We start from the raw sequence: 25,362 nt of genomic DNA, 5'->3' as shown, positions 1-25,362 counted from the left end.
CGCAGTTGTCAATTCAGCCCAATACCTGAAGACGCCTACCAATGCTTTGATTTGATCTCTCCTGTGTGGTCCCGTCCTGTTTCCGATACTCGTTCTCCGCGGTTCAGTACGAAATCATCATAAATCCTGTGGGAGCGGACGGCCCCAGCTTTGATGGCTCCGGCGGAAAAAAAAAATTAAAAAAAAAAAAAAAAAACCTGGGAAGTCGACCTATCATTAGTGTTGGGCTAGGATGATGCAGCTTGTTACCACTTTTCTGGGCCATCGCTTAGCATGAAACACTCTATCTTGACGACCCATGCTGGCACATTGGGCCCCTATCGACATGCATCGATCTGTCGGGTGTCTGGGAGTCATTCAGGCCAATGGAGTACGCGAGGTACCTGGTAGATGTACTTTGGGCTTGCTGTAGTCACGGTACGGTGGCTTACGTAGATACGCAGGTGTCCGCCTGGGCTATATTAGCATCTGCGTGACTTGAGGTACTGTCGGCTGCGAATTGCGACTACGGTTGCCGTCCGGCTAGGCATGAGTGCTACATAGTTGTTCTCGCCTTGAGGTCAGGTTAGAGCGCACGAGGATGTGCGAGGGCCGGCTGGAACGGGCTGTTCCTGAAGGCATGGGAGAATGCAAAAAAAGAAATCGACACCTGTGAGATTCGAACTCACGCGGGCGAACCCACTGGCTTAGCAGGCCAGCACCTTAACCACTCGGTCAAAGTGTCCAATTCTTGATTACGTCAGTAATCTCTTGTTACTATGACTCTTTGAATCAAAGCTGTCATTAGTCGCCTGGTAGCTTGTTTTGGTATACAACCTGGGTGGAAACAATACATGACTTCAAGGTTCTCGATGCGCAATAGATTTGCTGCCTTATTAGTCTGAGTTATAGGCGTGCTTCCCAATTCTATAGATCTTCATCTTATGTTTTTTATCTATCTCGATTGGTCCTGTGCTGGGTACCCTGTGGTCGGGTGTTATATTATCGTGGGTGCGGAAACATACCTTTCCACCGGCGCACTGTGTCCGCTGTCCATGGACGCGCGCGGTGTAGATACAGACCACCTCCATCATGGTGGAACGTGTAGAATAAGCATGGTACATGGTGAAGCCTGAAACTATCATTTCACATCCACGGTCGGCGAGTGTCCGACCACTTCGTGCAATTGACCGTGGGTTGGGGATGGCAACTACTGCCCAAAAACGCCCCCCTCCCGACGCAAATATATAGCACGACGACGATGTGAAGCTGCACGAACCAGCGACACCAACCAAACGGCACAACAGAGAAAGAACCGAAGACACACGACACATGGGTGATACCTGGTCGAAGGTGGCCACCCCATTTCTGCCAATTAGAACCGTACCCACGCCGAGCACTCTGGCCTCACCAGGCCAAACCCGAAGCCAGAGACGATTCCTATCACAACCCAACCACAGATGACAGAATTTAGATGTACGGTGCATCATCGCAGCCGCCCAAGCAGATTAGCAACGAGCCAACACACCAAGCCGAGTCTCAAGGGCCAGAGATAAGCTTGAATCCATGACAGACCACCAAGCTACCCGGATCCCACCTGACGTGCAACACAGCGCACATGGGACACTGGCCCTAACCACCGAGCGAGAGACCACAAGGGGCACCAATCCCTCAGACGATTTGTAGCCGGCAATAAACAGCTCCAGAGAAGCATACATCCGATACATACACGAACCAGCTCGCATAAAAGGCGTGCCGGCCCTTTAGCGCGTCATAGACACGATGACGACGGTGACATGCAAGAGCTCAGAAAGTACAACCACCGGTCACGGAGATATCATGTATACATACACCAACGCCGTGTAGTTCAAGAATGTATGGGACATGAAACTCTACCATATGACATGAGACAAAACAAAGCTAGCGAACTTGTGCCAAAGGCATAATTTTACAGGCGATAGAATCATTGAACAAGTGCAGATCGCAGACACGTGGTATATAAAAATTTAAACGTCATAGTAGTTCAGCAATTAGACACTTTGACCGAGTGGTTAAGGTGCTGGCCTGCTAAGCCAGTGGGTTCGCCCGCGTGAGTTCGAATCTCACAGGTGTCGCATATCTCTTTTTGTCAGGGACCCCAGCTATACTCTTCAACATTTTTCATCACCCAGACTCCATTGCCCGAATGCTCATTCTGCCATACACGACGACCGGACACATGCGTCGAACCAGCTCGGGTTGAGCAGCGGTACTACTACTGCCCTGACCCCACACTTCGGCTCGGATGGGCCCGATCCATGGAAGAAGGAAGCCCGGGACGCCGATTTCTGGGACTGCAAGCTTCGTTCGTGCAGACTGGTCGTTACTCAATGTACTCCTCTTTCGTGTGTTTGACCGAACGATACGCACTCACAAGAGGCGCAGTCGCACGATTCTGACACCCGAAAAAGCGAAAATTATAATCGACGGGGTCGCAAGAGGGATATGACATATCCGAGTGCTGCAGCCCGTACCGTGCGGCCGCTGTGCTTTATACGAACCCGATGGCTTCCAACGAGTAGGTTACTCAACGTCTTCACCACGAAAAACCCATCGCATGCAGCTCAGCATTGTTGAGCAACGAGTGATACACCCATCGGGCGAGAATGTATTGTGGTAACCCAGGAGCGTCCAGCCGGGAACAGGATGGAAATGCCGTAGGGCAGATGTATACAACCAACCGGCCAATCAGCTCGATTCATGCCATACTCGAGCATGCAGCTCCCGAAGCAATTCCAGTACATTAGGTGGCTAGTTGGCTTTGGTTATTATACTGACGAAAGGAGTATTATTAGCACACAGCGGGAGAAAGTGACAGAGCAAAGTCCGCATCGGCTGAGTGGTCATGGAAACCCTTCAGGTCAACACCCACCACACACGGAGCGAGAATACTTGGATAACAGCTCCATCCAGTCAGGCAGACTACTTGAACTTCTCTGATGAAATCTCAAATGAAATAGGCCGGAAACACCACAACGTGGCGCGCATTACAGCGTGTGTATGGAATATTGTCAATGAGACCACTCACACAAATGGTGGCAAGTGATGTCCTCGAGGCTGTGACTGACGGAGTATTCTACAGACTCCAGACACGAGCTTGTGTTATGTCCTGCCACGCACCAAGGGAGCGAACAGAGCCTACAGTGCCTGTAGAGTATGCATGATCGGGACAAGCATTCTGCTACAAGGTCTGATAACATGGTCTGCAACGCTGTGGTAGAGCTAAATTGTAAGAATTTTTCCTTGGGACGATTCATGCAGTAATAAATTTTAGATTCGTTTTTATATCAAGCCTTGGACTCGGGGCCTGGCCACCTTTGGTATCTAACTAACCATGAAGCCGGTGCAATCATGCGACAACAAATTGCACGACGACTACAAAGAGTGTCTCTCCGACAAAGGCAGGAAATCAAGTGTTCCATTCCTTAATCTTGTCCACATCAAGCCACCGACGCTGACAAGCAGGGCAGGTCATCCCTTCATGCTCAGATGTGCGCCACCAAGTAAACAAACAGGCTATGTGGAAGGTTGTACCGCACTCTGCTCTACACCATTCCAGCGCAGCTGTGTTTATCCCCAGCGGAGCAAGACAGATCAGACATGGGTTCTCGGGACCGGTCCGACGACGCCTTCCACGTTCATGGGGCTCGTCCTGGGTATTGTGGGGCTGGGATTCAGATCTACTCGGCGGCGATGCCTGACCATCTCCCAAATCGCCACGAGAATGAGCCCCTTGATCCATGATGATTCAGTGGGCAAGCCACACAAGGGACAAGCGTTTTATGAGAATGTCAATTATTATGGAAATAGGTATTAGCAGAGCTTGCAACCGGACCGGCAAGATTTACTTGGGACTCTGGGAGATCTAGACACACCACAGGCTGGACGCGAACCAATGATTCTTCGGGTGCTTCAAGCATATTTATATTCCCCGGCGCATTTAGAGGCACAAGAGGACAATGTATTGTAAGAACCTTTTATTGGAAGGGAACTTTCCACCACAGCAGTTGACGCCCATTACCCTCGCCTACCTGACATGCCACTGTTGCTTGATGTTGACTTAGAGCCTTATGATATCTTAAGTGCGCTGATGCATAGAGTTGGCATATCTCTGAAATAGAGAAAGAGCTTGAGCAGTCAGAGCATGGATGTGAAGCACCTCCTCCTCCAGTTCGTTTAGAAAAGGAAAGCTCTCCCTTGGCTTCTATCCGCAACCCTGCAAGCACAGTAAGACTACCACACTTTAAGCAAACCCACACAAAGTTCAAGAAGCTTTTGTCATACATATGGGTGACTTTTCTCGTACCTCGCCCGGAGCCGTCATATCCATTACTTGGTTCTGACGTCGTGCAATCTTCGTACATCTTATCTGATCCGATCAATCAACGATGTTTGGTCGATGCCAAAGTGATTCTCCGAGAATGACAGATTCTCATATTTGATATTCTGTAGATCTTTGCCACTCATCAACAATTGGACACTTTGACCGAGTGGTTAAGGTGCTGGCCTGCTAAGCCAGTGGGTTCGCCCGCGTGAGTTCGAATCTCACAGGTGTCGTTTCTTTTTTGTGCCCCTTCTTTTGTCTCGCATGTTAACTGCTGCCCCTGCTGAAGGAATTGGGAAAGTTACACCAATATATTACCCTTTCAGTCTCATTTGTTTCAGTATGTACATGCAATCGATATCCTTGCAAGACAAATGCCGTACGGCGTAAAACGACTTTCTTACACTCCCAATTCTTACCTTGCAGGGCAACCACTGGCTTTATGCATCCACTGTCCTCAGACATCCCAGTATAGTAGCAAATTTACCAGGGCTGCTGCTGGGCGGAGACTCACTTGCATGTGTTGATCGCAAGATCACCGTCCAACAATCCGAATTGTTTGGTCTGAGGATGAGGCACGGTCTGAGACTCCGAGCTCACTTGAACTATAGGTGAATAGCTGGAAAGGATCCAGTATGCTTCAGTACCTCGAGTCGTAGGTAGTAGTGCAGGTTGTATGCACCATGTAAGCGAGAAAGACAGTCATCAGTCAATTGGACAAAGAAGCAATGCGGCTTTCTGTGCAGCTTCTCTTGCGAATCTTGCCTGGGTTGGATGGTCCTGGTTTGTCGCATACCTGGTCGTTGCCCATGATGATTCGAAACAATCTATGGTAGATGCGCTCAGGGATGAATAACATCTTATTGGAGTCATAAAACAATACCGCTCGCATGGCTTAGATGGTAAAGCGCAGCACTAGTAATGCTGAGATCCTCGGTTCGAGTCCGAGTGTGAGCAAGTCCACATCTTCTTTTTCGGTTTTGCTTTGCCCTCTTTATGGCTACATGTTTTTGTTGACATCTCAGTCAGCTTTCATAGCATCTGATGTTGCGTCGTATTTGCCACTGACATAGTCATTATCTCACCAGTCAACCCCGGTCTGTCATCAGTTGTGACCAGGTGTTTACCCCTATTGACCGTCATGTTTCGCCAAGATGACCAGTTTCATTCGGCCCAGTCGATCACGCAAGTTCGGACCTGCTGACGAATTACATGCAGTGAACTCTGTAGCGTCTTTGTGGTGTATTCGAGGTCAACGACATGCATCCCAGTGGACAAATCCTTCAAGATTCGGTGAATGATCTATAGCTCCAATGAATGTCAAATGAACCTATGTCCGAGCAATAGCTAAGAATGATTTCGTCGTGCTTTGATACTCACGTATGGAGGACTGACTCAGCTTGGGGTGCCCACGTCAGGCCCAGGTGCCAAGAACCCACTGGGCTGACTCTAAGCCCAGGCAGGTTAGAGTGCAGGATGGCTCAAAGGCTCAAAGAAAGGAGCACGGGTGTCGCAGACTCACTCCCGTCTTTGTCTCCAGCCACGGGAGTCGGTCGCTAACTTGCGTGCTGCTATCTTAGTCTATGCTTTGCCGCCCCGAGGCGTAACTTAACCCCTACCGCTAAACCAATTGCTAACTTATTGAGAACACGTTCCTTTAATTCATCCCCCCAGAATTTTGGGGTCGGTTCTAATTGACTACCTATCAATCAACACCTCTCACACTCATTCCACCCCTCAAAACACCTCCTCTTCCATCGTTGCCACCTAACCTCGGTGTCGCGGACTCCCCTGGTCGATCGCTGCCCGGTTGCGAGACAACTTCGGTGTCTATGCCGCAATCACTATATTACCTGGCCCAATCTCTTTTCATCTCTCATTGAATAGACATTCTCTCCCACCGACTGCGCTCCCGCCATGCGTCTTTCTGGTGGTGCCGCAGTGGCCCTCGGCTTCCTCTGTGCCTCTGCCACTGCCTCGGCCTCCCTCCACCCTCACCGATCCTACGAGACACGCGATTATTTCGCCTTGCATCTAGACGACTCCGCCTCCCCAGCTGACATCGCACAGCGACTGGGAGCTCGCCACGAAGGCCCCATCGGAGAACTGCCGCAACACCATACCTTCTCCATCCCCAGAGAGAGCAGTGATGAAGTCACCACGCTGTTGGATCAGCTACGGCATCGGAGGAGTTTGCGACGACGCTCCGGCGAGTCGGTTGCTGGCCTCCCAGCCTTGAGCAAGAGAGAGGAGGGGCTCGATGGCATTCTCTGGTCCGAAAAGCAGGCCCCGAAGAAGAGATTCCAGAAACGAATTCCCCAGCCAGTGAATGTCCACCGGTCGCCCGCTGCCCCCAAAGAGGACCCGGTAGCCGCTCAGGCTCAAGAGCAGATTATAACTTCCCTGGGGATTGCAGACCCCATCTTCAACGGGCAATGGCATCTCTACAATACTATACAGGTTGGGAATGATCTGAATGTAACCGGGCTTTGGCTGGAGGGTATTACCGGAGAAGGCGTCACTACTGCAGTGGTCGATGATGGGTTAGATATGTACAGCAATGATCTCAAACCCAACTATTTCGCCGAGGGCTCGTACGACTACAACGACAAGGGTCCTGAACCGAGGCCGCGTCTCAGCGACGATCATCACGGCACCCGATGCGCGGGTGAGATTGCTGCGGCAAGAAACGATGTTTGCGGCGTGGGTGTCGCCTACGATAGTCGCATTTCAGGCATCCGAATTCTGTCCGAACCAATCGACGACACTGACGAGGCAGCAGCCATCAACTATGCCTATCAAGACAATGATATCTACTCGTGCTCGTGGGGTCCGTTCGACGATGGCGCCACGATGGAGGCGCCCGGTGTCTTGATCAAGCGCGCTATGGTCAATGGCATTCAGAACGGTCGCGGGGGGCGAGGTTCGATCTTTGTCTTCGCGGCCGGCAATGGGGCAAATTATGACGACAACTGCAACTTTGATGGGTATACCAACAGCATCTACAGCATCACCGTCGGTGCAATTGATCGTGAGAACAAACACCCCAGCTACTCCGAATCTTGCTCAGCTCAGCTGGTTGTCGCATACAGTAGTGGCTCAAACGACGCAATTCATACTACCGACGTGGGTACTGACAAGTGCTACTCGTCGCATGGAGGTACTTCTGCCGCCGGTCCGCTGGCTGCAGGTACATTGGCTCTCGCGCTCAGCGTGAGACCCGAGCTTACTTGGCGCGATGCCCAATACCTGATGGTGGAGTCAGCAGTGCCTGTCCACGAGAATGATGGGAGCTGGCAGGATACCAAGAACGGCAGGAAGTTCAGTCACGATTGGGGATTCGGCAGGGTCGACGCCTACACGCTGGTGCAAAAAGCGAAGACTTGGGACCTGGTGAAACCTCAAGCATGGTTCCACTCCCCATGGCTGCGAGTACACCATGAGGTCCCACAGGGCGACCAAGGACTGGCCAGCTCGTACGAGGTTACTCGAGCAATGATGGATGAAGCCAACCTCGAGCGCCTGGAGCATGTGACTGTAACGATGAATGTGAACCATACACGCCGTGGAGACTTGAGCGTCGAATTGCGCAGCCCGGAAGGGCTGGTCAGCCACCTCAGTACGGCCAGAGAACCTGATAATGAGCGGGAGGGCTATGTGGACTGGACTTTTATGAGTGTTGCGCACTGGTAAGTCACTCGTCTCTTCTTCCCTTGTTGGCTTGTGCTAATCTATTCCTAGGGGCGAGTCTGGTGTCGGCAAATGGACCGTGATCGTCAAGGATACTCTTGTCAATGAGCACAGCGGTCAATTCATTGACTGGCGGCTTAATCTCTGGGGAGAGGCTATCGATGGCACCAACCAGCCCTTGCACCCCATGCCTACCGAACACGATGACGACCACGAATACGAGGACACCAGTGTGGCCACGACCAGCATTGATCCTGGCCCCGCCAAGACGCAGCCTCCCACGAAGCCTACCGATGTCGTTGATCGTCCGGTGAACGTCAAGCCCACTACAACGGCGGTACCGACTGGAACCGAGGACAAGTTGGTCTCCCCTACCGAGACTGGCGTTGCTGCTTCGCCCTCAGCCGCTTCCGACAGCTTCCTGCCATCCTTCTTCCCAACATTTGGCGCATCGAAGCGAACCCAAGCCTGGATCTATGCCGCGATCGGGTCGATTATCGTCTTCTGCATCGGATTAGGCGTCTACTTCCATGTCCAGCGCCGCAAACGCCTCCGCAACGACAGCCGGGACGACTATGACTTTGAGATGGTTGAGGACGAGGATGAGCTGCAAGCGATGAATGGACGGTCGGCGCGCACTCGCCGCCGCGGTGGTGAGTTATACAACGCCTTTGCTGGGGAGAGCGACGAAGAGCCCCTCTTCAGCGACGACGATGAAGAACCGTACAGGGACCGGGGCATCAGCGAGGAACATGACCGTGATGGTGCAACTGGAGGACACCATTTGAGAACAGCAGACAAATAGACTTTCTGATTGTTTGGGTCTTTATTCCATGTTGCTTGATCTATGGCATTATGAGCATTGTTACTCTCTTTTGATTCCCTTTGGATTGCTGAGAAGGTGTCTTCTTTTCAAGTGCATGAAAGCGAAAGGAGAAAAGCTGTGTATATAGCAAGGATAGCTAACACATCGTAATAACAATGAGGATGGTAAGAATTAGCGATGAGTTGAGAGCGATTCGTAGATTACCTTGCACCTTTCTACCTAGTAACTACCCACCGAGTCCACAGTCTAGTCGCTTTCGTCTCAGTTCGGGAGGGATCTTGGCAATGACGGCAGCTGCTTCCCCCCGACCCCCCGACCCTCAACGGAACCTCACCTCCACATCCTGCGACCTGAAGCTATTCTTCTCCGCATTACAACAATCCACCCCCACTTCATCACTTATTCTTCCCATGTTGTGATTCCGGCACGCCCTTTGTCAGGCTTCAACTTCCCAATCAGGCACGTAGTTCCGACACAGCGCAGATAAATCCCCCGCCGGCTCTCGACGGCAGCCGAACCCCTCGCTCGATGGATCACCACGACGACTTCGACAGCGTCTCGTGGCGCCACGAACCCGACAGTGATGTCTCACGACCTACAACCTCCGGAACGGACGCAGAAGAAGAGCCGCATGGATACGGTCATGATGTCAATGGCAAGCGACGAATGAGCTCCGCCCAAGAGAACACCCAAGCCGGACCAATGGCCGATGCTGTGGACCTCGCTGGGATCGGAGACGGCGTGCTCGAGTGCCGGGTCGACTCGCCTTTGAAGGAGAATGACGGCACGAAAGATGCATACATATCCTACTTGGTCACGACACAGGTGGGTGGTCCCTTCACACGCGGTGTCGCTGTCGCTGCCAGCACGGCTGCCTAGCCGCCCGGGGGAGGAGGGGAAAGGGAGGAGGATGCTAGGGACAGGATGGACTCGAGTTCTAATCTACCTGCTTGTCACAGACCGACTTCAAGTCCTTTCAAAAATCCGAGTTCACCGTACGACGACGATTCACCGACTTCTACTTCCTCTACAAGACGCTGTACCGCGAGTATCCCGCGTGCGCGGTCCCGCCGCTGCCGGATAAGCATAAGATGGAGTATGTCCGAGGCGATCGGTTTGGGCCGGAGTTCACCACACGCCGCGCGTGGTCTCTACATCGATTCCTGAAGCGTCTGACGTTGCACCCGGTGTTGCGTCGGGCGCCGTTGCTGGCGATCTTCCTGGAGTCGCCCGACTGGAACGCTCACATGCGGCTGCGCTCGTCTCGCCACTCGACCAGCACGTCCGACGGGAGTGGGGTGCCGGGCCTGTTCGACAACTTCACTGACACGTTCGTCAATGCGTTCACCAAGGTGCACAAGCCGGATCGGCGATTCATCGAGGTCCGGGAGAAGGCCGATAAGCTGGACGAGGACTTGAATCACGTGGAGAAGATCGTGGCTCGGGTCGCGCGACGGGAGTCGGACCTCGAAGCGGACTACAACGACTTGGCGACGCAGTTCCGGAAGCTGACGCCACTGGAGCCGGAGGTGGAGGTGCCATTGCAGGTGTTCGCGGCCTCGGTGGAGGAGACCGGCCGTGGCCTGAAGACGCTCAAGGACCACACCGATCAGAATTACTTGGGCTCGTTGCGGGATATGGAGGCGTACATTGTGTCGCTCAAGTCCTTGCTTAAGACGCGCGAGCAGAAGCAACTGGACTTCGAGGCCCTGGTGGATTATCGGAACAAAGCCGTGGCTGAGCGGGATTCGCTGGCCTCGAACCCGTCGTCGTACTATGCTTCGAATCCGCTGACCTCGTCGCCCGCATCGTTCATCCGATCCAAGATGGAGGACATGCGGGGAGTCGACCACGAGCAGTCGCGGCGCGAACGGGTGCGGAAACTGGAGCTTCGGATCGACGAGTTGACACGGGAGGTGGAATCGGCCAAGACAACGTCGGAGATGTTCGACGAGGAGGTGGTGCGCGAGGTGGCCGACTTCGAGCGGATCAAGGCGGTGGAGTTCAAAGACACCCTGGGGGCTATGGCGGAGAAGCACATCGACTTTTACCAGGGCGTGCTGAATACCTGGGAGCGGTTCGTCGCCGAGATGGAGGGTGATCTGGATGAGAACGCGGGGGAAGCTGGGACCGGCCAAAGTCGGTAGCTTTGTGTGCGTTGTGTTTTATGATCATGTTGTGCGTTCCAACTCCCTCTAGGTATACTCTCTATTGTTCTATCGGACTAGCCTGTTGCTTTGCCGTGCCTGCCGTGCCTGCTTATACCTCTTCCTCTGTCAATCAAGGGTTTTTCATTTCATACAGCAGAAGGGGGGTGAAGAGGAGAGACAAAAAGAGCTAGGCTGATGAAAAACAATCACGACGTCTCATTATGTATACTCTTTTCCCCGGATTCATCTCCCTCTCCCCAGATCTATACAACCCCCAACCCTAACTCCCCACCAACCGATCCCTCACTCTCTGACTCTCCGCCCACTCCAAATCCACCGGACTCGGATTCTGCTGCCCCACCGACGGATCCAGAACCGCCAAATCCAAGGCGCGAGTCGTTTGCCTCCGAACGAGCTTCTATAGTTGCCGTGCATGCCCCGGAGATTAGTCTTGGAGCTGCCTTTCCGCTCTGAACATGACCCAGACGAAAAGGGGGTGAGACCCACCTCGCGATAGATCTGATTCGGCGTCTTCGTGATTTGTGTGCTGTCCTTCGGGTTCTCGCCGGCGATCAGGCGCAGGTAGACTTCATGGTCGTAGTCGATTTGGTGGGATTGCGGGGAGGCGAAGTTGGCGCTTAGGTGGAGGGGTTGGGATTTGGGTGGTGATGTTTGTGGTGATGTTGTTGTTGTTGTTGTTGTTGTTGTTGTTGTTGTTGTTGTTGTTGTGGATGTATGGGACGGTGTAGATGGGGCGTTGGATGCCATGGTTAGGTAGGCTTGCGGTCAGGATTGAGCCGGTTCTATTCAGGTTCTCACAGTCTGCGATATTGGCAACATGTACTATAGGTATGGATGGGATGAACAGTGCGACAGTATTTTCAAGAGCTCCCAAGGAAAGGGGCCAGATTTCTTCTATTTGATTTTGATCAGTTTTCTGGTCTACTAACTTATCGACTCCTTCAGGTCTGCATTGCATGTCTGACTGGATTGTGGCGGAGTGAGTGCATTAGGGGGGCTGTGAACGCGTATGGTACATGAGTACTGGCTGGGATTGGTATGCTGGGCGTGAAAGGTTTGTTTCAAATTACGCAGTATAGGTAAGTGAGTTGAGTTATGCACAAAGAAAAGGAATTTTTGGGCGATTATGGTTTGCCACTGAGTCATTTGATCGGCAGGGAATGTTTTCATTTCTTCATTTCTCGGGGTTTGGTGCTGGGGATTGAGGTTTGGAGGTCGCGGATGCATATTATGCAGAGAAGACAGTGAAGTCAGTGTTGGGTGGAGAGGTAGGGCACTGTGTGAGGCCTTGCGAGAGAGAAGCTGATCCCATCTTCTTGGATACAGACAGACATAAGGAAGAGTATAGTCCGTATACTCCATCTACTCATGCTAATTCAGGAACGAAGTCCGAGGGTGACGGAGATGGCGCCCGCTGGTTTCTGCCACCGCCTCGATTGACCAGTCTGGCTCCACTTTATTTCCGGGCTGTTCCTGGCGTTTTTGGCATTTCGACTCGCGAGGTTGCCAGCATTCTGCCGCCCAAGGCGGTGGTACAGGCGGTCAGGCGGTCAGGCGGTCAGGCGGTCGAGTGGTCGAGTGGTCGAGTGTAGGTGAGCGGCCGTTTGTCTGGTTTGTCTGGTTTGCAAGCCGTCAATCAGCCAACATCCACCCGATACTTCGATTCCGTCCGGATAATTCCCGGTTGATGACCGCGACGTCTTTTGTACGAATACTTCAAGTCACCATGCGCGCTCTTGTACGAACGGCTACACGGCCCTACGTCTGCCCATCTTGTCAATTGGGTCGTCTCTCCGCTCGCCGCCGGTTCGCATCCGCCTCCACCCCGAGCAGCGCATCGCCCGAGATCTACGATGTCGTTTGCGTCGGCGGTGGTCCTGCAGGTCTAGGCCTGCTAGCAGCTCTACGTATGCAGTCTCAAACTTCCTATATCCCATGGACATGACCTAACAAAGATCAGGAGCTACCCCCGCTACCTCCAAGCTCAAGGTCGCCCTCGTGGAGACCCAGGACCTGCAGAAAGCCTGCTCATGGTCCCTCGATGCGCAGCACTACTCCAACCGCGTCAGCAGTCTCACACCCTCCTCCGTTTCCTTCCTCCAGAAAATCGGCGTCTGGGACCATGTCGACACAGCGCGCGTCCAGCCCTACCAAGAAATGCAGGTTTGGGATGGTGAAACCGGCTCGCGCATTACCTTCGATTGGTCCATGGAGACCTCGCCGTTCGAGGACCTGCGCACCGTCGCAACCATGACCGAGAACTCCAACCTAGTGCGCGCCCTCCTCTCGCGCATCGCCGAGTCTGGAGACGAGAACCTCTCGATCTTCTCTAATACCACTGTCTCCTCCATCGCCAACGGCTCCGACATCCCCGACGGCCCCGACCTCTCCGCCTGGCCCGTCCTCTCCCTCGCCCCGACGACGACCTCCTCCTCCGCACAACCGCCCAAGCAGATCGCCGCCCGCCTCCTCGTTGGCGCCGACGGCATCAACAGCCCCGTCCGGCGCTTCGCCGACATCTCCACCTCAGGCTGGGACTACGACCGACACGGCGTCGTCGCGACGCTCTCCCTGTCCGACCTGGACCCGGTGCACAGCACCCCCAACATCAAGACCGCCTTCCAGCGCTTCCTCCCCGCGCTCGGCGGTCCCATCGCCCTCCTGCCCCTCCCCAACAACACAGCCAGCCTCGTCTGGTCGACCACCGTCGCCAACGCCGCATACCTCAAATCCCTGCCCCCGCGCGCCTTCATCGCGACGGTCAACGCCGCCTTCCGCCTCTCCATGATCGATCTAACCTACATGCTTCGCATGGAACGCCCCTCCGCCACCTCTCCCACATCCACCGACTCCTCCTCTTCCTCCTCCTCCGCCGCCGTCGACCCGCACGAAGACGAACTCACCTGGCGCCTGCAACACACCCCGCAGCCCCGCAAGCCCAGCCAGCTGCCGCCACTCGTCACCGGCGTGCAAGAGGGCAGCGTCGCCTCCTTCCCGCTGCGCTTCCGCCACGCCTCGACCTACATCTCGCCGCGCGTCGCCCTGGTCGGCGACGCCGCGCACGTCATCCACCCGCTCGCCGGCCAGGGCCTGAACCTGGGCCTCGGCGACGTGACCGCGCTGGCCCAGACAGTCGAGTACGCCGCCACCCACGGCATGGACGTCGGCGACCTGCTGACCCTGGAGCGCTATGCCGGGGAGCGCTTCGCGACCAACGCCAAGATCGGCGGCGCCTGCGACGTCCTGCACAAGCTGTACAACGTCCCCGGCAACGGGCCGGTGGCGTGGGCGCGCAGCTTCGGGCTGGATGTCATTGATGCGGTGCCGTTCGTGAAGGGGCTGTTGATGCGGGGGGCGCAGTGATTCATGCCTGGATAGAGAGGTAGTTCCGCCCTATGTTTTCTCTTCCCGTGTATGACTATATTACCTTCTTTTGGCTACAACATATCTGGTCTTGATTATGGAACTAAGGATGTCGCATGGTTGGCAGCATCTAAAGTAGTTGCACTGTAGCTGTCCTGCACTCTTCCCCTTACAAAGCTTTCACACAAAGCAAGTAGAAAATAAAGGTACACTGGCACACCAGCACAGCATTACACCACTCTAAACCAAACTCCAAACAAAGTCTTCGAAACGCTTCCACGCTCTCAATTCGACTGCAATCTAAAAAAAAAAACTGGGTATTCTTTCCAACATTTCCCCCCTCTTAGTGAAATTTTCTTTTGGCGCGTGTATCTAATATGCACACATTGTATTTTGCCCCGCTTCCTTTGTGTAACTTTTTTTTTGTTGAAATGAATCAAGCCTCTACCTTGGTAGCCTCCAACTGCTCCGTGATTTCCTGCACGTCTTGGCCACGGCGCTTGTTGGCGACGCGGGTCTTGATCTCGGCCGGCAGGGCGGCCAGGTCGACCAGCACGCCTTCCTTCTCGGGGTGGCCGTCCTCGAGGCCCATCTCCTTGATGCGGACCTTGCCGGCGGCGAGCTCGTCCTCGCCGAGGATGACGGCGAAGGGGACGCCGACTTGTTCGGCGGCCTTGAATTGTTGGGGGAGCTTGGGCTTGACCTTGTAGGAGAATTCGGCCTGCATGGTTTTAAAGATTAGTGGGGGAACGGAAAGGAAAGTTCTAAAGGTAGGGAGAGGAATATACCTTGACACCTGCGTTCCACAGCGACTGACACACGGTCATGCGCTCCTTCAGCATGCCGGTGAAGCCCTTACCGCCGAAGGCCATGACGTAGGCGTCGACTTCGCTGCTGCGGAGGGCCTCGGCGCTCTTCTCACGCTCGATGCGCGCCTTGGTGATGGAGAAGATGCGGTCGACACCGAAGGAGACACCCACGCAGGGGATCTGGGCCTTGGGCAGGAACATGCCCACGAGGTTGTCGTAGCGGCCACCGGCGGCGACACTGCCCACGCCCAGTGTCGGGTCGTTGGACCGGTCGTCGTCCTCCAGGGTCTTGGACTTGTCCTTCTTGGCCTTCTTCTGCACGGCCTGGGCCTCCGCGGAGCCCTTCTGCACGGCGGGGGCGGAGCCCTCAGTGACGACCTCGTAGATCACGCCGGTGTAGTAATCCAGCCCACGGGCGAGACTCAGGTCGAAGGAGATGCGGTCCAGCACGCCAAAGGCCTCGAGGTAGTCCATCAGCAGCGCCATGTCGTCGAGACCGGCCTTGGCGTTGGCGTTGGCCGTCAGGGTCTCGTCCGCGAGGAGGCCGTCCAGCAGCTCGCGGCCGCCCTTCTTCTGGGCGTAGGACCAGATCTGGTCGGCGACGGCGCCGTCCAGTCCCTTCTCGTCGACCATCTCCTTGCGCACGTCCTCCCACGGCATCTTGTCTAGCTTGTCGACGGCGCTCGAGATGGGGCGGATTTTGTCAGCGGGGACGCCGCAGACCTCGAAGAGGCCGTCGAGGATCTTGCGGTGGTTGATCTTGATGTTGTAGCGTCCCTTCCAGCCCAGCTCCTCGAAGACCTCGGTGACGATGCGCAGGATCTCCGCGTCGGGCACCATGGGGTCGAAGGTGCCGGCGATGTCGAAGTCACACTGGTAGAACTCGCGCATGCGGCCCTTGCTGACGGCGGGCTGGTCGCGCCGGTACACCTTGGCGATGTGGTAGCGCTTCATGCTGCGCACGTCCGGGTTCATGGCCAGCCAGCGGGCGAAGGGCACGGTCAGGTCGTAGCGGAGCGAGCAGATCTCCCCACCCTGATCCTGCAGGTCGTAAATGAGCTTCGAGTCCTCGCCATACTTGCCGGCCAGGATCTCGCGGAGTTCGAAAACGGGGGTGTCGAGGGCGGTGCCGCCGTGGCGCTTGAAGACGTCGGCGATGGTGGAGAAGATGCGGTCGCGGAGGAGGGCGTCGGACCCAGACCAGTCCTTCGTACCCTTAGGGGTCTTCAGGTTGAAAGAGACCTTAGATTCCTTGTCCTTAGGCATTGTGCTGTCTGAGAAGGAGGATGTGGAGGAGGATGAGGGGGGAAAAGAAGAAGTGGAAGAGGGGAAGGCCGGAGGAGTCAGAGAAGAGAAAGAGGAAGAAGAACAGGATGAAGAATGGTGGGGGATGGTGGGGGCTCGACTGATTGGGCGGACAACTGGTGGGCGGCCGCTGTTGCTGTTGCTGTTGTTGCTGCTGCTGCTGCTGATGCTGCGAATACTACAACCACTCTGGTGAGTTGGTCTCCGTGTTAAGCCAATTGCTCGTCGAGAGCAGCGCAATGACACGGGCCGCAGTGGAGAGGGCATCCAAATGAACGAAGAAAGTTGTTCTCAAAGTTGTTGATCGAATGCCATCCATGAATGACCGGGAAAGAAAGTCGCCTCCTTCAATCCTCCTTCCCGCGGCTTGACCCGGCCGTTTCTCGGCCCTCAATTTCTCCGTTCTTCACTCAATCCGGAAATTAGGGCAGATCTATAGGGCATACATCTTGTAGGAGGCAGAATGATTCAACAAGAGCATATCAATTGACGCGTCTCGCCTTGCTACACAGGAGCTTGACTCGATTAACGCTGACAGATGTCGTATCTTGAGGAACACCCACAGCGAGCTGTGTTCGACGTACCCATGCATCTCACCAATCCAGACATGCCCACCATGCGATGAACACCCGAGCCCAGGACCTTTCCCACTTCTGGCTGTAAATTGATCGACGCATCCACCAAGATCGAAGAAAAAACTTTACCAAGCTATATCTCAGAGTCATACTACCCAGTGGAATAAGGAGAAATCATAAACGACAGATATCAAGTGATCTCTAAGATCGGCGAAGGTGGGCAGACGGCCGTCTGGCTGGCTCGCGATCTCGTGTAAGTTCGAATACAAAGCAGCAGACCAAGAGCTAGGTCTTGTTACTAAAGCTACCTTGAAACAAGCGAGTCAACTCACGTCGTCCTTAAAGTTTATAGACAGGACCAACGAACGGAACATGAAATCAGTGTCGAAAATCACATACAATCCATAGAGACCGACCACCCCGGCCGAACGGAAATCCGCAAACTCCTCGATCTTTTCTTCCTTCACGGTCCCAACGGTCGCCACGCATGTCTAGTCCATGAATTCCTCGGGATGAGTCTGCTCGAGCTAGATGAAATCGGACGCAACCTTGGTGTCATAGATCCCGTTCCAAGACTCGATCAAGCCAAGCCACTGATTCGGAGAGTCTTGTAATAAAATATGCAACCGGGGCTTATCTGATCCATACTGGTAATGTTTTGACTCCCTTCTTCTGACGGTCTCAGTGACTTCTAAACACAGGGGGTTAACCGGCACTGACTTTCATCATCTAGATCTTCAGATGGGAAACCTACTTCTGCCGGCGGCTTCTCCGGCCAGAATGTCTAAGTACGAGGAAACTTTGATAAAATACCCGTTGCCACGGAAAGTCCTCAAAAATCGAACCATCTATACCACAAAATGATTCCCTACATGAAGGGGACTCCCCGTGCTGTGCGTTTTTGGAGAAACACGATTCGGCGGCAAGCACAATTGCGGGAGGATCATGCCGGACTTCCACCGTGCGCCTGAGGTTATTCTGGGCTTTCCGAGCTGGGACTACAAAGTTGACAGCTGGGGGGCTGGGATGTTGGTAAGTCTTCCAATACTACCCTTTCCCGGTCCCATTTCGCGGGCTCTATGAGATTTGAGGAACCAATTTACTGATATGGGCCTCTCCGGGGAAATAGACTTGGGACTCTATCAGCACTCGCACATCGATCACGAATCACAAGAAGGACGGGCATTGGGACGATGGCGCCCACATCGCGGAGTTGGTCGCTCTTTTCGGGCACCCCCCTCGCGAGTCCACCCGTCAGGGAACCTATAGTCATCTTTTCTGGGATGCCAACGGGTACTGGACAGACCTGGTCCTTATCCCGGACCGAAGTCTCGAACAAGCCGCGGCCTAATATCGATTGCGAGGACCTGAAGGGCTTCCTGCGGTGGCTGCGTCGAGCACTGCAGTGGGATCCCAAAGTCCGTCTGACGATCTTGGATCTGTTCATGGACCCATGGCTGATGAGTGCAGAGAGACGACCCGGCTTGAGAGGACTATCCAGATATCGTCTGGGTGGTTGAGATCATCGACTGATTCGGTGGTCGAAACCAATCCCTTGGACTTTGGGGGAAGTCGATTCATCAATCTTGCGCACTTCGTGCTTTGTGTTTCTGTTCTTATTGCCGACTGTGCTTATGCTTCTGAGGGAGAACTGGAATTTCCTACTTCGTCAATTATCTTATGCATCAGAATGAATATCTAGTTCGAGAATTTAGTCAAGAAATTGGATCTTATCGGAATAGTATTCGAACATAAGCAGCGAGCCTACAGTTCCTAGTATGTAGCTGTGTCGCGTGGTTCTCCATTACATAGCGCGTGTCATTTTGGCCGTGGCTTACTCAATTACCATTAGTAAGGACATGAGAATCACCGCTCACCAATGCTTTTATTTGGACTCCGGACACTGACGCAGGCTGACAGCATCACTCCCCTACTCAACCATTGGATTGGGAGTCTCGTGCTCTCCCCCCATTCTTTGTGGGCAATGGAAAGAATGGGGTCCATCCACATAGTAAGCTTCATTGGCGGGATGGGAAGAGGGGCGCAGGTGCATGGGGTGATGTGACCCAGTCACTGACAGATAGACGGTCTGTACGGAGTCAGAAACCGAAGTCAGGTACATTCATGTATGTACCTGTACGGTAAGAGTAAGAGCAATCAGACTTTTGCGGGGCCTGCGTGGGAATTCACACCGATTGGCTCAGTGCTGCTCCAGCACAAGTGGGGGTCAACAACTGGGCGGACGATTCTGCTTGGACTGATTAATCCATTCTACTCAAGTAACTTAACCTATCCATAAGTGGTCTGCTTATCAGGACCATCATGATAGACTATCTCTCTTTCTGTAGAGTATCGGTCCAGCATTTCCCTACCGGTTTGTGTGACACCGGTGACACCGCTGTCAAAACAAGCTGAAACCGCAGAGTGCCCCAAAGATGAAACACAGACCAGACTCGTGGGGTCGTGGCTATGCTATCCCGAGTCGGATATAGAAGCCTGATTTGAGTTTGACATCAGCATGCAACCAGCCATGCATGCCCATGCATTTATCCATCCTGGCAGGGCACACTTTTCGAAAGCGGTAACAGACACGAGTGGCTGGTCTGTTGGTATGTTGGTACATGAGTACATGAATACGTACCGGTATATCAGGATCCAAGGAGGAGAGACGGCTAATGTTATACGAGTCTTCCCCTCAGCATGCGTATGGCGCTAGTATCTCAAATGCTGGGGTGATGGGGAATGGTGGGGAGCTGCAATGATCTCGATTGGTCTGCTGGCCCTTTGATGATCCTGGTGTTTCCACGTGGTTCTGGTGTACCATCTTACATTACCTTACCAGTTCACAGAAACGTAAGGTATGACGTTGGTAACGGCTTCCGCGGTCGGGGAGGAGATCGAGTCTCGAGATTCTGATTCTCACTCCGTATCTGAGTAGGAAGTCTTCCAGACCAACCCTCCATCCATAGGGTAGAACAGGTGTGCGATTTGTTCACTGCTCTCAGGTGTACTGTACCTGATTGAAACACTTTCAACCGGAATACTCGAACCTCCGTCCAACAGGTTGCCTTCGTGCCTCCCTCCCCCTTATCATTCCTATGTTTAGCTGTCTATCCCTGGGATGTCAAACTCACCTTCTGGACTCCTGAATTACGACCGCTAAGAGTGGCCACCAGCACTGAAGCCGCCCGCCAAGGACGCCCGCTAGGACAGGCCCCGACCAGGGAGGTCACCAAAATCACGCACTGCATTTCGTCCCGCTGCCTAGGGCTAAATCCCATGGCTTGTCATTCGTGGTCAATATTCCGATCCCTCTCCTTTTGTTCATCTGCAGCAAACCGGAGAAGGGCGTGGCAAGGTAGTCCAACGATCTTGTTTGGGTGCTCATACTTGCAGCTGCAGGTCAGTCGCTCGGCCGGACTGTATCTTGATCGCTACTACTTGATAGCATTCGGGCGGTTGCGATGGCTCATTGGCGAGCTAGGCCATGCCAATGGGCTGGCAACCTATCATAATCTGGGGATGGCGAGGTCGATGCAGCCCCGGCCGCAACCTTTGGCTGCACCTGATGATGCGTGCTATATTATCCGAAGGATTGCTTCGCCCGGCTCTAGAAGGTCACCCTCACTTTCTGGTTGCTCTCTGCTGTGCTTCCATGTTCTGCGACCTGCCCCAATGCGCCTGATGGTGGTGCATACCACGACGTTCTGGTTTAAGAGACTGTCACACAACGTCAAGCCGTTGGTAAACGTGTGTAGCCTGTGTAGCTCTTCGTAGGCCGCAGGGCTGCTGACTGGAATTCCCCGGTCATTAATTACATATGTGTAGTTGGTCTCATCGAACAAGGAGACACTTGTTGGGCGGAGGGTGCTGGGCTGCCAGCAGTCCGACCGGCCACCGGGTGGATGTGCTCCAGAGATGTTTGCCCGTGGCCATTGAAAATCGAGATTGGGCCTCGCGCACGTCCATGTTTCATTGTTTGGTGGAGGAGCTTAAACCAAGTCCTGAGTTGACTGACGTAGAGATTCGAATGTCCCGGACCACATCAACGTAGCAATCCGGCTTTTGCCCCCCTCTCTCCTCCTCCTCCCTCCTTGAGTGAGAAACCAGGAATCAAGAAAACATTGGAATGAGGGGAAACGATCGGGATTGTTCTCCTCCCTCTGATCTGATGGAAGGGGTCACCTTAGTCAGATTTCTAGTTCCTTCCTCTGGCGCGTTAATCAGCAGCAATCGGTGAAAGAGCGGAGTTAAGGTGGGAGTGGGAGTGGAAGGGAAGATAACTTACCGACTGAACCGACACATGCCGCCAAAACCGATTCTCCCACGTTCACCGACAGCGGCCCAGCTTTTCCTGCCCCGTCCATTGAGGTCTTGTCATGGGATCAGTCACAAAAGGCATAAGATATAATAATTATCGATGAGACAATTGAGAACATCAGCATAATCCCTGTACTGTACGTAGTAGCAAATCTAATTGAAATCTCTCCTCTTTTCCCCTCATTTTCTCCTCGAGTCCCAAAGTATGATCGCTCAGGCCCGCCAGGGTGAGATACAGCCAGTACACAGTACAGTACTTGATTGGGTAGGACAGTCAAGATGGAACGATACCCATACCAGGTCCATACCGTACGTACGATACGAACAGGCAAAAGAGTTTCTCTCTACCTAGTAAGTTGGCCACTCTGTACGGGAACCGAACTATAACATACTTCGTTGGTGCTTCGAGGCTGTGACTAAGGAAAGGGTTCCTGACAGACAAGCCTGGGGATTCCCGCCATCTTCACTGACTGCCTGCCTGTCTGTCTTGCCCACCTTCACCTTCTCATCTCTCCCCAATTCTCATTTCTCTATCCCACTCTCTCACTCTCTCACTCTCTCCCCTCGCCCACTCTATTTCGCTCCCAATTTCTCTCGCCCTTCTTGACGCCGCCAATTCCCACCCCTCAATCTCTCATCCAAATCTCCTGCGCGATTCTCGGTTCCCTCGTCTCCGACTCGGACCGCGGTCTTTCTCCACCTTTTCTCGAATCCGCCGCCCGTTCACGTTTCCGCCCCATTCCACGCTCTCGCAATCCACATATCCAGGCCCCAGTCCTGCAACAACTCTGGTCGGTTCCGCCCACTGCTAAATCTTCTACCTGGTTCCTGTCGACAATTATCACCGGAATCCTATAACGCGACTCCTCGAGGATCACTTCTGCTTGCCTTCCCGTCCTTCGATCGTGCCTGCTGACACTCCCCGATCCGCGCGTGGTCCGACGAACTTACACATTGCCGCTCTCTTTTCTGGTCCGGGTGTCGGCTTCGGTTTCCCACCGTCAGTTGCCCGATGAGGCTGAATTAAGATTCACGAGATTGTGCGATAATCATGGGGTCTTTTCTGAGGAGTTTCCGGAGAGATGTGGTGAGTCTTTATCCTGGTCGGCGGCCTGGCTTTCTGGATTCTTCCCGGCCCATCGTCTCCCACTCGGCTGTGCCTGGCTGGCTCAGTATATGCCTTCGCAGTGGTGCAATCGCTCTAGTTCCATGGCCGAGAATCATGTTGTCTCGTTCCCTTCATTGAAGGCGCTCAACGGTCGGGGCTGGACGAGGATTCATTCATCCAATGCCTTTGTCCTCACCACTATCAAATGACGAATATTAACCGTCTTGTCCCCAGGGACCCACGCCTTCGGTTGGGGTGCCTCCCACCAAGAAAGAACCCCAGGCGCCGACGATGACCCCGCTAGAGAAAATGCTCCAGGATATGGGCTCGATCCGAGAAGATGGCAGTGATAAGTTCTTTGCGATGGAGAATGTAAGTCTGCGTCTAAAACATCTTGTCTTAGAATCTTTGCTGATAGACTTCTCTCGTCTAGTTCGGAAATACATGGTGAGTTGTTTGCGCCCGGCTGCCGGTCTACCTGCCTCAAGTGATCACATAGACCCCAAGTGACTGGATCGCTAATGCTTGCGAATAGTTACTGTAACTCCATATTACAATGTCTCTATTATTCAGTACCATTCCGAGAAGCCGTTATAAACTATCCCATCAGAACACCGATAGAGAACCTGGAAGCCGCATTGGCCAAAAACCTTCATTACCAAAACCCGGTTGCTAATATGGAAGCGGAGACACAAGCAGAGAAGCAGAAGGCTGCTACGCCACAACGTCCGGGGGCGCCCCCGAATCAGCCACAAAAACCCGAAGATAAAGACTCACCGGAATACAAGAAGAAGATGGCCTTACAGACTCTTCCCCTTCTAGAAACCACGAACAATTCAACCAGCTACGGAATGTCGGAGTCGCTATTTACATCGCTGAAGGATATATTTGAGTCGATCGTGGCGAGCCAGGCTCGTCTTGGTATAACAAGACCACAGCGCTTGTTGGAACTTCTCCGTCGGGACCATGAGATGTTTCGGACTGCCATGCATCAGGATGCCCATGAGTTCTTGATCCTTTTACTGAACGAGGTGGTAGCGAATGTCGAAGCGGAGGCCATGAAGCAGCCCGAGAGGAGCTTGCCACCCCCCGAAAGCATGGAATCCTCACAACAGTCATTAAGTTCTGGTTCCAAGACCCCCAACACTACGCGATGGGTGCACGAGTTGTTCGAAGGAACCTTGACGTCCGAAACACAATGTCTGACCTGCGAGAACGTCTCTCAGCGAGATGAGATCTTCCTGGATCTGTCGGTTGATCTGGAACAGCATTCGTCGGTTACCTCGTGTTTGAGGAAATTCTCCGCAGAAGAGATGCTCTGCGAGCGGAATAAATTCCACTGTGACAATTGTGGCGGTCTGCAGGAGGCAGAAAAACGGATGAAAATCAAACGTCTTCCCCGCATCTTGGCTCTCCATCTCAAGCGCTTCAAATACACGGAGGACTTGCAAAAACTGCAGAAGTTGTTTCACCGAGTCGTCTACCCGTATCACCTGCGTCTTTTCAACACAACGGACGATGCGGAGGATCCTGACCGATTGTACGAGCTGTATGCAGTCGTGGTACATATTGGAGGCGGTCCCTACCACGGTCACTATGTGGCTATTATCAAGACGCAGGATCGCGGATGGTTGCTTTTTGATGATGAGATGGTGGAGCCTGTGGACAAGAACTACGTGCGTAACTTCTTCGGAGATAAACCCGGACTCGCCTGCGCCTACGTTTTGTTCTACCAGGAAACCACTATGGAGGCTGTCATGAAGGAACAAGAACAGGAGGATCTCAATGCCACCATGGCAGATCTCAATCTGAACGAGGTCGCCGTGAAACAGAATGGATTCATCTCACCGCCCGCGCTATCTCATGTTCATAGTGCATCGCAAATCCCCTCGCAAGAAGACCCTCACCGATTCACAGGCCTGAAACGCGCCCCGACGGCGCCTCAGCTCCCGACCCACACCGAGCATGTCGGCGCCGAAGCCGTTCCTCCGCATAGTCCGGCAGCCGTGCCCCCTCCGGTGCCCCCGATTCCTGAGGTCCACACGCGACCACTGAGCCCCAAGAAGAGTGACGTCCAATCTAAGAAGGAACGGGCCAAGGAGGAAAAGGAACGGAAAGCAGCCGAAAAAGAGCTAGAAAAACAGCGCCGGAAGGAGCAAGAAGCTCGGTTCAAGGAGAACAAAGAGAATCAGCGGCGCGAGGAAGCTGAGATTAAGGCTGCGATCGAGGCCAGCCGAGCGTCCAAGGCCGATGAAGACCGACGCAATGACAGTGGCAAGAGTGGTGGATTGAGTCGACTCAAACGAGGCAGCAAGAGCTTCAGCCAGAGACTGGGCAAGGACAAGGAAAGTCGGGCGTCATCGTCCGGCTCCCCCGCAGTGCCCAATTCCGAGACGTCCAGTTCAAGCAATATGCCACCTGAGCCACTCCAACCCTTGTCTCCTCAGAAGATAACGCCTCCGGATACACTTCTGGTCCCTCACGACGATGATCCGGATTCTCTTAAGAGCCCTAAGAGCGATCGGCAGACTCATGGGAAATGGCGGAGTTTCAGCATTAGAAAGAAGTCCTTCAGCATTCTTTCGTGAACATGATGGTGAACATGATGGCCTGTTACTCGTCACCACGTGTATCAGATCTACACTTTTCTTGCACATAAAAGACGCATTTCTGTCGTACATATTCCTTTTCTCCATGTATCATCACCATTGCCTTCCAGACCGGATTCATTTTGACTTTGACGACGTGGCCCATCCCTATCTTGCATACGGAAAGGACTGCGCGTCAACGACAGGGATCCTGTTTCTGTTTTATTTGCACGATTGTCATTCTGCCAGCTCCTACCTGCCTGCA

The 25,362-nt window shown here is 53.6% G+C and overlaps 9 protein-coding genes and 4 non-coding genes across 13 annotated transcripts; 9 read left to right on the top strand and 4 right to left on the bottom strand.

Annotated features, from left to right (window-relative positions):
- Positions 1-643: 643 nt before the first annotated feature.
- BO72DRAFT_t218 lies at positions 644-724 on the bottom strand. The gene has a single exon. It is a non-coding gene; the product is annotated as a tRNA-Ser (tRNA).
- Positions 725-2,012: 1,288 nt separating this feature from the next.
- Positions 2,013-2,093, top strand: BO72DRAFT_t219. Its single transcript has one exon. It is a non-coding gene; the product is annotated as a tRNA-Ser (tRNA).
- Positions 2,094-4,494: 2,401 nt separating this feature from the next.
- BO72DRAFT_t220 lies at positions 4,495-4,575 on the top strand. The gene has a single exon. It is a non-coding gene; the product is annotated as a tRNA-Ser (tRNA).
- Positions 4,576-5,226: 651 nt separating this feature from the next.
- BO72DRAFT_t221 lies at positions 5,227-5,299 on the top strand. Its single transcript has one exon. It is a non-coding gene; the product is annotated as a tRNA-Thr (tRNA).
- Positions 5,300-6,259: 960 nt separating this feature from the next.
- On the top strand, positions 6,260-8,837 carry kexB (kexin kexB; the record flags this gene model as incomplete). Its single annotated transcript, XM_040941577.1, has 2 exons — positions 6,260-8,031; positions 8,084-8,837. 2 exons carry the CDS (start codon positions 6,260-6,262, stop codon positions 8,835-8,837), a joined length of 2,526 nt encoding a protein of 841 aa, XP_040798259.1.
- A 549-nt stretch (positions 8,838-9,386) lies between these two features.
- Positions 9,387-11,204, top strand: BO72DRAFT_471056 (sorting nexin-4; the record flags this gene model as incomplete). Its single annotated transcript, XM_040947069.1, has 3 exons — positions 9,387-9,683; positions 9,818-10,972; positions 11,163-11,204. The coding sequence occupies 3 exons, from the start codon at positions 9,387-9,389 to the stop codon at positions 11,202-11,204; spliced, it is 1,494 nt and encodes a 497-aa protein (XP_040798258.1).
- Positions 11,205-11,306: 102 nt separating this feature from the next.
- On the bottom strand, positions 11,307-11,740 carry BO72DRAFT_341825 (uncharacterized protein; the record flags this gene model as incomplete). The annotated part of the gene is made up of 2 exons (XM_040940620.1): positions 11,307-11,426; positions 11,516-11,740. Coding segments are annotated over 2 exons (345 nt in total), but the record flags the coding sequence as incomplete, so codon positions are not given.
- Positions 11,741-11,864: 124 nt separating this feature from the next.
- Positions 11,865-12,553, bottom strand: BO72DRAFT_214265 (uncharacterized protein). Its single transcript, XM_040939703.1, has one exon. It carries the CDS (start codon positions 12,389-12,391, stop codon positions 11,954-11,956), a length of 438 nt encoding a protein of 145 aa, XP_040798256.1. The 5' UTR covers positions 12,392-12,553; the 3' UTR covers positions 11,865-11,953.
- A 202-nt stretch (positions 12,554-12,755) lies between these two features.
- Positions 12,756-14,392, top strand: BO72DRAFT_385308 (putative ubiquinone biosynthesis monooxgenase (Coq6); the record flags this gene model as incomplete). The annotated part of the gene is made up of 2 exons (XM_040941583.1): positions 12,756-12,936; positions 12,990-14,392. 2 exons carry the CDS (start codon positions 12,756-12,758, stop codon positions 14,390-14,392), a joined length of 1,584 nt encoding a protein of 527 aa, XP_040798255.1.
- A 111-nt stretch (positions 14,393-14,503) lies between these two features.
- Positions 14,504-16,820, bottom strand: BO72DRAFT_450959 (histidine--tRNA ligase). The gene is made up of 2 exons (XM_040945376.1): positions 15,181-16,820; positions 14,504-15,113 (listed from the first exon to the last, which is right to left on the bottom strand). The coding sequence occupies exons 1-2, from the start codon at positions 16,465-16,467 to the stop codon at positions 14,829-14,831; spliced, it is 1,572 nt and encodes a 523-aa protein (XP_040798254.1). The 5' UTR covers positions 16,468-16,820; the 3' UTR covers positions 14,504-14,828.
- A 1,206-nt stretch (positions 16,821-18,026) lies between these two features.
- On the top strand, positions 18,027-18,432 carry BO72DRAFT_499343 (uncharacterized protein; the record flags this gene model as incomplete). The annotated part of the gene is made up of 2 exons (XM_040948838.1): positions 18,027-18,113; positions 18,211-18,432. 2 exons carry the CDS (start codon positions 18,027-18,029, stop codon positions 18,430-18,432), a joined length of 309 nt encoding a protein of 102 aa, XP_040798253.1.
- A 1,746-nt stretch (positions 18,433-20,178) lies between these two features.
- On the top strand, positions 20,179-21,034 carry BO72DRAFT_214229 (uncharacterized protein). Its single transcript, XM_040939701.1, has one exon. It carries the CDS (start codon positions 20,361-20,363, stop codon positions 20,856-20,858), a length of 498 nt encoding a protein of 165 aa, XP_040798252.1. The 5' UTR covers positions 20,179-20,360; the 3' UTR covers positions 20,859-21,034.
- Positions 21,035-22,800: 1,766 nt separating this feature from the next.
- creB (ubiquitin C-terminal hydrolase CreB) lies at positions 22,801-25,097 on the top strand (the record flags this gene model as incomplete). The annotated part of the gene is made up of 3 exons (XM_040948837.1): positions 22,801-22,881; positions 22,943-22,956; positions 23,045-25,097. 3 exons carry the CDS (start codon positions 22,801-22,803, stop codon positions 25,095-25,097), a joined length of 2,148 nt encoding a protein of 715 aa, XP_040798251.1.
- Positions 25,098-25,362: the final 265 nt, after the last annotated feature.

This window comes from Aspergillus fijiensis (assembly GCF_003184825.1).
Source record: "Aspergillus fijiensis CBS 313.89 unplaced genomic scaffold BO72scaffold_51, whole genome shotgun sequence".
NCBI classification, from domain to species: domain Eukaryota; kingdom Fungi; phylum Ascomycota; class Eurotiomycetes; order Eurotiales; family Aspergillaceae; genus Aspergillus; species Aspergillus fijiensis.
The sequence above is the reverse complement of the archived record's forward strand: the minus strand, read 5'-3'. Positions and strand labels throughout refer to the sequence as shown.